Source organism: Panthera uncia, chromosome C2 (assembly GCF_023721935.1).
Source record: "Panthera uncia isolate 11264 chromosome C2, Puncia_PCG_1.0, whole genome shotgun sequence".
NCBI lineage: Eukaryota > Metazoa > Chordata > Mammalia > Carnivora > Felidae > Panthera > Panthera uncia.
The window spans coordinates 65,027,013-65,036,546 of record NC_064810.1 but is presented as its reverse complement, the minus strand read 5'-3'; the positions used below and the strand labels follow the sequence as shown (position 1 = coordinate 65,036,546).

The following is a 9,534-nucleotide window of genomic DNA, read 5'->3' as shown; positions in this document are numbered from 1 at the left end:
TCCCTACATCTCCTATTTCCATACCAAGGAAGCAGGAATGAGTTATCTGGTGAGCTTCAAAGAGGAATGATATATGTGTCGCCGTGACGCCTCAAGTTGGGGGAGCTGGCCTGTCCTAGAAATCATGTGTTTTCTGCTTTTCCAGAAACAGTAAAACTGCAGTCAATTTTACAAAAGCAGTTTTTCACAAGAGGGGACTCTGCATTGATAGATTGGCCCTCTATCAATCATTTGAGGGGGTGTGGGGGACAGGTCTGGTTTCCCAAGGTTACACAAGCAAATTGTCCAATTCTGCTTATGACTGCCAGGTACTAAGAGAGCCGTTTAACATATTTTATTTAATTCTGGGGTGAAGTACATGCAGGTCCATTGTCCTGGCAGATCTAAAGGCATGGCCACCATTCTAGTGCCTGCCCGGGACAAAGTTGATATTTTCCTCCCTTCAGTCGGACTCCAGTGGCTACCTCAATGGATTGTGAACCTGTATGGGGAATATGGGTGTTATCTGAAACCCCCTAAAACCACAACAGTAGGCTCTCAACAAGCCATGGTAGAAGAAAGAATATGAAAAGTTCAGAGGACAATGAGAATACTGGCCTGATTCCAGCAAAGGGAGTATAAGAAGTAGTTGAAGTAAGGTTACATAAATAGGTTGGTCCCACTAATGGAAGACCTACATGGAAGGGAGAGAGCTTGGATGCGATGTGGGTGAAGAGCGCTGAGAGTTTCTGAGGAGGGGAAGAGCCTAAGGAGGACAGAGTTTAAATCAGGTAGTGAAAATATGGCAATGCATTGCAGTGGAGACTAGGGGAGGAGAGCCTGGAGCTGGAAAGCAACCAGAGGTGGTTTCCAGATTTCCCCAGAGAGGGAAGAGGAGGTCTGGCCTAGGGAAGTGGCAATGTGAGTGGCAGTAAAGAGATGCACGTGAGATCTCAAAGGGAAAACTGCCAGACCTCGGAGGAAACCGGGGTCTGGGAAGAGGGGAAACGTTTGGATGGCGCTGCTCTGAAACAGATAGATGAGCAGGCCTGGTTACTGATAGGAAGTGGGGCTCAGCCTTCGGCACGTTAAAGCTGAGGCGTCAAGTGGATTTGCTTCTCAGCACCAGGGACACCAGACACAAGGTAGGAAAGGGGCCGCAGCTAGGAGTTTGGGGAGTCAACACCTTCAAGGAGGCAGTGTACATTTGAAGGCCCTTCGGAAGAAGTTGGTGGAGATGGGAAGTATGAACAGGGAGGGGACTTGGGATGACAGGGCTGGGAACAAGGGCACAGGTGTGGGAGCAAGGGGAGGGGGGCGGAAAAGAGGAGGGGACACCACTCCTGGACCAGAGGGGAGGACGGGATGACGCTGCTGGCAAACGCTGGATTAAGGATCTTTTTAGCAGAGCAGGGCGGCTGCCACCTCTCCCCCAGGAAATCCACAGTTGAACCCAAAGCAGCCTTCCCCAGGCTGACCGTGTTCTGGGCCCTGCGCCCACTTCCTCGCACTCTCTCTGCTTGCCGCGAGTCCCTGGTCCCCGGGCCCGTAAGGGTCCCTCCGCACCTCTGGCTCTCTCTCCATCAGTCGTGGGGCGGGGGGAGAGGGGGCGGCTCCGGCTCCCCAGGCCGCAGGGCGCCTTTTCCTCCAGGTTCCCGCCCTGGAACCGGCCGTGAGCCCTCCGCAGCACCGCCCACCTGGCCACCGCCGCAGCCCGCGCCCACGGCCCGCCAGAGCTGCCGCAAGCCTACAGCCCCTCCCGGGGGTGGGGTTTCGGCCCCCCACCCCTCTCCGCCTTTGTTACAGCTTCCCCCCGGACGCCCCCTCTCTGCCTCTGCCCCCACGTCCTGGGGGCCAGAGGGAGAGGGGTTCGGGTGGCGCCGGGACGCACGCGGGCTCCCCAGAGCGAGGGGCGGGGAGGACGGAGCGGAGCCGGGAGCCGCGAGCCACGGGGGCAGCTGCTGCAGAAGGGGAGGAGAATGGGGAGGAGCTGGGGGGCAGGCAGTCGGGGAAGGAGGGGTCTTAAGGGGCGGCGAGCGCAGGTCGGATTTCCTCCGAGGCTGCCGATCGGCGGAGCTCCCACCTTCCCTTAGAGCTCGCTGCAGCCGCCCTGCCCCGCGCCCTCCGGAGACCGGGACCAGACCATGGTGAGAGCTGGGCGCGCGGCGCGGCGCGGGGCGCGGTGGCCTGACCCCTCCGGGCGCCCGAGGGTGGACGGGCGGAGGGGGCGACTCTGCGGGACCCGGAGAAGTTTCCGGGGTGGGCGCGGGGCCCGGCGCCTTCAGCCTCGCTCTTCTCTCTTCCGCAGATGTGGACACGCTGGCTCGCGCTCGCGCTGGTGGCAGTCGCCTGGGTCCACGCCGAGGTAGGTGAGCGGCCGAGGAGGTCCGAACTCGGGATCCGAGGCCACTTGGGTGTGCGCGCCTGGCGGGCGGGGAGTGCGTCTTGGGGATGTTCTCCCGGGGTGGGACTGGGAGTTTCCATGCGTGGGGTGAGGGGGGCGCTCCTAGCAGAAATGGTACTTAACGAAACTTAAACCTCCAAATCAGGAAAAGTAGTTTGGGCCGTAAGCGGGAGCCCCACCGCGGCTAATATGGAGGGAGAGTGGGGAGGGGGGAGAGAGGACGAGCTGGGTGGATTGGGACGGAGGCGGCTACAAGAGCAGCAGCCGAGTTCAAAAAGGCGCCTTTGAGTTCTTTCCTTCACTTAAAAGGAAATTGAGAATAGTTGGGGGCTTTTTGCTTCCAAGGCTGACTCCTTGGGGAAAGGGGCGGGGGGAGTCTCCAGAGATTCTTCTTTTAGGGCGGAGAGCCCTTTTTTTTTAAATCTTTTTTATAAAGTAAGTTCATGATTACCAGCATTTTTTTTTTTCTTTCTTTGTAAAGTCCTCTCGGATTTTGTGTTCATATCAGGGCTATATAACGGCCTTTAAAAGTCTCAATTTTCCCTTAATCCAGCGTTGCGCAAGTGTAAGAGATCCATTGCTCTGCTCTTTGGGGGCTCCGCGTTTCCAGTCAAAGTATTTCAGCACTTTTTTGGTAATGTTTTCCTTTCAACTCCAGTGACCTTCCTGAGACACTACAAACAAACCAACAAACCCTTCACTCACAAGCCCCTCCATTAACTCAAAGGTTTATGGACAGAAAATAAACAATTCCAAATTCCCTGGGCTCTAGTCTCTCAAACAGTGAGGTCAGAAACCAAACATTTGATAATTATGGCAGGAAATGTGGAAGGAATTAAAAAGCATGAGGGAGAAGAAATGGAATGTACATTACAAAAGAAATAGCTCCCTGGTGGGTGGTTATTCTCCCTCTTTGAATTTTTTTCTTCATATTACAGTTTAGCCCCACCCTTAGCATCATAACTTGAGTCTGCCCAGAAAAAAATCATAAAAGTATGCAAGGTCTTCATGATTAAAAAAAAAAATACACATACATTAAACTCTCACTTAATTTTCTATAGGTTGCACTGGAAACCCAAGCTGTTTTTACTCACAATGAAATAACAAACAAACAAAAAAAAAAAATAGCTCCTGTTTACTGGATATCTACTTTGTGTTATAATAAAACCCCATTTTAATGATGGGAAAACTGAGTCAGAGGTTACATAATTTATCCAGTGCCCTAAATTGTTAGATGGTAGGGATAGGGATTTGAACCCAGATAGTCTGGCATTATACCCCAGGTTCTTAACCTCTATCCCACAAAAGGAGTTCATGTTTGGTGTGCCTCTTACACAGCACACATTGGGCTACATGCATCATTTCTTTTAAATCTTCCCCAACCTTAATAAGGTCATCGTTGTTAACCCTATTTTATAGAGGAGGAATCAGGTTTAGGAGATTAGGTAACCTACTTAAGGTCACATGGCTAGTTATTTCTGAAGAAGGATCTAAATCCAGTTCCCTCAATGTTTGGGGGCCCATCTTGAACACCAGATCTGCTTCTCCTGCATTTTGTCTTCCAGGGTTTGAATTTGAGGGAGGATCTGTCTTCACTGGCTGATTTAACCCTAGTTAAGGAACACCCTTCCATCCCTGCTGTTGCCCTCAAAAGGCAGCTGCAGCCCAATGATGGATGAAGTGAATCCCTGGTTGGTTTTATGGCCAGGCTTAGAATTGCCAGTTAGTGTGTGAAATCATTCAGTGAACTGGAATGCAGATGTGAGGTATGATGAGGCTGTTGGTTCCCAGACCACAAGACTGAAGGCTGAAGGCTGTGTGGCCCAAGGTCCAGGATCTATTCTAGGCAGCCTGTGCTACACCCCTCCCCCTCAGGAACATTGCAAGGCAAAGCTTTGCTCTCATAGGAAGCTCCCCCAGCAGCAATTTCCTGCTTGAGGTGGAAGAGCAAAGAGTACTCCCACCAAATTCCCAGCTAAAATCAAGAAGTGCTGAGGCATGAAAACTGAGAGTTGGTGCAGAAAGCAGGCTGTGAACTCGGTACCTGAGCAGTGAGGAGTAAGTATGATCCAGTTTGCATTTCTTGGCTCCAGACTCTTAAGGATTATTTTTTAATCAATCCAATCTCTTGATGTCTGGCCTGAGTAACACATGGCAAGTTTTTAACCTGTGTTTAATAATAATATACCTTTAATTATTAATAAAAAGGTAAAATAACCCTAGCAATTTATTTATTATTTTAAGCATTTTACTGTGTAATTCTGCTTGCAATAGAATTTTTTTCCTTGCTAGCTATAACAACATATAGCAAACATATAGCAAATTAATGATATTTACAGCCTTTGTTGACATGAATCCACTTTAGTAGACTTTAGGGCTAACATTGTACAAATATTGTTGAATTTTTAAAAAATGACATTTAGAAAATAAACTTAGTTTCTTGGTGCTTTTTGGTTTAATACAAGTATAATTATTCAACTCAACATATATTTTTTTTTAAATGTGATTACCTTACAAATCATATTGATATTACAAAAAGCCAAGCCTTTGCAGTAGTAGACCTCCAGAACTAGAGGTGTCCCAGATTTGGGAAAAGGTGGTTGTCATCATTATTAATGCCAGTCTATAAATCCTGTTTGGCTAGATTCAAGAAACTATTAACAAATCTCATTAAGGAGAGTGTTATATTTTGAATGTCTTCCATGGTTTCTTACTTGGCACCACTTTTTTTTTTTTTTTATTGCTTCCTCTCATTCTTACTTTCTTCTTGTCTTAATACCCTTATTCCTTTTAGCAGCCTCCCACAAAATTCTGCCCCATCCACATGAGCTCACTTCTGCGCTTCTTTTTATTTCTGTTTGAGGGGATGGTGGGGAGTGTGGCACAAGTCTGTTGAAGACTATACATTAACATCTGTATGGATGAGGAATGGGGGGATGGGTCAAGGCAGCTTGAGGGAGTGCTTCAACTGACAATTACACAGCTACCCCTTTTTTAGATTCTGTTGAGAGGGGGCTGTGTGGGCTCATTCATTCTTCCTCACCTATCCCCCTCCCACTGAGAATTCTAACAGTTCAGAGAGGTGTTGATGGAGACCGGGAAAGTTTGACAATCCAGGCATTAGGGCATGTGCCCTTGACTCTGAATAGGTAGGTCTGAGTCTAACATGGCAGGCTGGAGGGAGTCCTGTGGCCCAACTGCCTGCTCCTGAAAGACAGCGTTAGTGAGCACCTAAGCACACTTCCACTCTGTGTGTTTATGGTGGCTATCTCTGCTTGCACTCTGATTGCCAGCATTCCAGGTCTATAAATTCATCATGATGAGTCACATGTATGGGGGACTCATTCACAGATCAGAATGCTCATTTCAGTAGGGAAAAACTTGACCCATGAACTGCGAATATATCACTTAAGATAATAGTAAAAATAATAACAATTACACAGATGGATGAGAAGATTATTAGGTCATTGTCCCTCTAATGCCAGATTTCTCATTTACACCCTATTATCAAAATGCAAGTTAATCAACCACCAGGGGTTTTATTGGCTGATGTGGGATCTCCTCTGTATCCTTCAGAATTATCCTAATGGTGGATTTAGGGAGGCCTACAGTCTGGCCCACATCCTCTGACTGCTTCTTGGAGCTGCAGCAGAACTACGATTTTAATATCCATCTTGCACATTAAGCACTAAAATAATATCTTGTTTCCTTATTCATTGGCAAATAAACTACTTGCTGTGATTCTAAAGACCACTATTGGAAATTAGACTGTTAAAACATAGCAGGGACTCTGCTTGAATAGTCAAAACAGATGGGCAAGCACCCTGCAAACTGAGCCCCTGGCCACCGAAAATGTCTTTAGAAGGAGGACATATTCATTTCCCATAGAGGTCCCTGGATTGGGTGATGGAAAGCGCGAGTCCCTTCCCAGGCTCAGAGGAGCTAACTGGGGAGGAACTGTGAGGTGGAGATCAGGAGGCATGGGCTGCAGTGGATGTAATGTCCCAGAGAAGAAAATAAAGTCTTCAAAGTCAGTGAGTTAGAATGATGTGTTTCTAGGAGAATAGAGAAAGTAAAGGATGGACTGTAAATACCAGTGGTCGCATATCATGAATTGAAAATGTCAGTATTTGTTTTCCTACTCTTAAAGTAACCGGACATCGAGACAGAATTTCTAGCAGCCACAAATAGAATTAACATAATGACACCAGATATTGTAGGGTTGAAAAATACCTTACACTTAGATGGATTCATTTTGTAAAGCCAGGTTTTTAATGTCCTATAGGTCAAATGCATAATTTTCTGTAAGGTGCCATCTCCTGGTGCCTGTAACTTTGGCGTGGGGGCGGGGGGCGGTTCTCTAGGGTTGAGTCATCGACAGCATGGGTCTTCTCTTCACAGGGCCCATCAGGCAGTATCCCCACAGGCCGAGCATGCCCTACACACAGGGCCGAGTCATGCATAAAGTGCAAGACATGGTCTCTGCCCTCATTACAGTCTAATGATGGGCCAGATGCCTTAAACTGTGGCAGTTGTAATATTATTATAACTATATGATGAACAAGTATCTGTACAATTATAATTATTGCTTTTTTATATTAGCATAGGGCTTCCCTTGATTTTTAAAGTATTTTTACATTAGCACAATGCACAAATCTTTAACGTAGAGTTTGATGAACTCTTACATCTGGATATACCCATATAGCTAGGACCCAATCAAGGCTGAGGAAGTTGGTGCAGAGAGGAGGCTGTGAACTCCTGGTGTGTGGAAGCAGTTACAATGAAAAAAGTGAGGAGTAGATACGATCAGAGTTACATTTTATCACTCAGGGATCATCATTTAATTAGTGTACTCTCTTCATGTCTGGCCCAGTAACATTTGGCAAGCTTTTAACTTATGTTTCAACAATAAACCTTTAATAAGTAATGAAAAAGTAAATTAACCCTCTCCATATGATGATTGCAATTTGGATATTATTTTAAGCATTTTAGCTTATAGTTAGCAGTGTTTATAGCAGAAAATTGATTTTCTTGTTAACTATAAGGACATATAGCAAACACAGTTAAATACAGTCTTTTTTAACATTAATCCATTTTAGCAGACTTTGGATCAGCTTTAGGGGAGCTGACTTGACTATTTTGTAGATGGATATTCCAGGGCTCAATATAATCTACACTGAGAAACTAAATCAAGGAAAGAAACTCAAATAGTTCTTTTTGATCACTTTGCCCTGGCCATTATTACTTTCAAAGGGACTACATAAGATGTCTATTACATTATTTATGATGGCTAATACTTAAAATTTACTACATATTCAACAGTAGGGGAAGAGTTAAGAGTTAACAACAATATGTGCCACTAAAAGTTATGTTTACAAAAATTTTTAAAGCTCTGGCAAATGATTGTGATTTAATTTAAAAAGCAGAACGCCCTCCACTCTGTGCCTTATTCTCATAACTGTGTACAGAGAAGTGTAACAAAATCTTAAAATCCATCTTGAGGATTCTTGTGATCCCTTTCCTTTTTTCAGGAGGAATTTACCATCCTAATATATGCTCTTTTATTTAAATAAACATGTTGAGCTATTTTCTGATAAAATATGAAAAGATAATATGCTCATAAAAAGCTTAGAGAATATGGAAAAGATGAGAACAAACAATAAAATCAACCATAATTCCACCACCTAAAGATAAATCAGCCCTGCATCCCTTCTTTCAGAGAAACTATCAAAATCAATCAACAAATGTATGTGGTGAGCCTACTAAACACTGTAGGCAATAAAAATAAGTATGAGGTAACACTACGAGATAAACGGCATGCAGTAATGGGACAAGCATGGCAAACACATCACCACTACCCCCTCCTTTCCCCATGACAGACATTGCTAATCAATCATAGGATTCTGTCCTTCTGAGTCTGGAGGAGGGTTGAAAATCCTCAGCAATGTTCTGGGTAGCCACTAGCAATTAGTCTGCATGTGAGATAAAAGATATTTGCCACTACTTCTGGAAAAGTCTATCCAATCTGACAAACACTGGTATATCTTTAAACAAAATTAAGGTGATTAAAAGGCAGAGTTCAGGACTATGTGAAACAAAGACAACATGGGGTAATAGGTGGTATGACTAGGGTAGCGAATAAATGAAATCACACACACACACACACACACACACACACACACACACACAGCACTTTATTCCTGGCCCAAGCTTTTAACTTCTTTAGACAAATTCCAACACCTTAAAGTGAGCCAAACCCTCTAATGTTGGCCATCAACAAGAATATGATAATGAGAATTTTCTTGGCTGTTCTGATGGAGTAAACAGTTGTTCTTGCTAAGGCTCTCTAAGAGCTGCTGCTGTCATAGATAACAGTTCCTGCATTAGCAGCCATCTGGCAGTAACTTGCTAATAGAAAGCTCTTTGGGTAGTTGGAGTACAAAATATATCCTATAAATCTGCATTTTCTGCTGTGGTTGGAGGATTTCAATGAAATCTTTCACAGACTTTTTATGTGCTCATTTGGAAGCCATCACCAATAAGCCATTCCCAGGATTAAGTCTGAAATTTATGACCCTTCAAATGTTCCCTGAATAATCCTGGACACTATTTTTGACCAGCTAAACTGTTGCCAAAACAAGTCGTGTGACACATGGCAAAAACCATGACATGTTGCAGGCTCATTTATACATATGTGTGTCATGGGATATTGGCTTGAATTGATAGAAAGAAAGTGGCTCTTTGTCTTTACTTTTTATGTCATTCAAGACTTAAAATTTTTGTGTCTGAGGCAAAATTTGTCTTTTCTGCACAGTCTTTCATTCTGCCCTTTGGTGATAGTCAATGAGTATAAATTATTGATCTACTGAAGTTCCAGACATTATCCCAATCCCTTTGCACATATGCTGCTATTGAGAATAGTGTGGAACTAAAAGGCAATACCATGGAGGTCCCTGTTCTGAAGGAGTCACTACCACCATAGCTCCTGTGCAGCTCAAAAGGACCTGGCCAAATTTAGGGCCCAGATTTATGGCTCTCACAGAAATTTTCACTCCCTTCCTCACCTCTTGCTGCTGGTTCAGAAAACCCTGAAATGCGGCATAGGGATGGATGCCTTCTCAGAACTTGAGAGACTCCACTTGAGTTGCTGG

The 9,534-nt window shown here is 45.0% G+C and overlaps 1 protein-coding gene and 1 long non-coding RNA gene across 4 annotated transcripts in view; one reads left to right on the top strand and one right to left on the bottom strand.

Moving 5' to 3' along the window:
* Positions 1 to 319: 319 nt before the first annotated feature.
* Positions 320 to 1,751, bottom strand: LOC125921786 (uncharacterized). Its single transcript, XR_007457496.1, has 2 exons — positions 1,458 to 1,751; positions 320 to 481 (listed from the first exon to the last, which is right to left on the bottom strand). It is a non-coding gene; the product is annotated as an uncharacterized LOC125921786 (long non-coding RNA).
* A 178-nt stretch (positions 1,752 to 1,929) lies between these two features.
* FSTL1 (follistatin like 1) overlaps positions 1,930 to 9,534 on the top strand; it is a 59,241-nt gene continuing 51,636 nt past the window's right edge. The window contains exons 1-2 of one of the 3 annotated variants that reach the window (XM_049629437.1): positions 1,930 to 2,126; positions 2,288 to 2,344. In XM_049629437.1, coding sequence (XP_049485394.1) covers positions 2,124 to 2,126; positions 2,288 to 2,344 — 60 coding nt within the window. In that variant the 5' untranslated portion in view covers positions 1,930 to 2,123. The remainder of the gene's footprint in view (positions 2,127 to 2,287; positions 2,345 to 9,534) is intronic. The other 2 variants (XM_049629438.1, XM_049629439.1) reach the window with 2 other exon arrangements.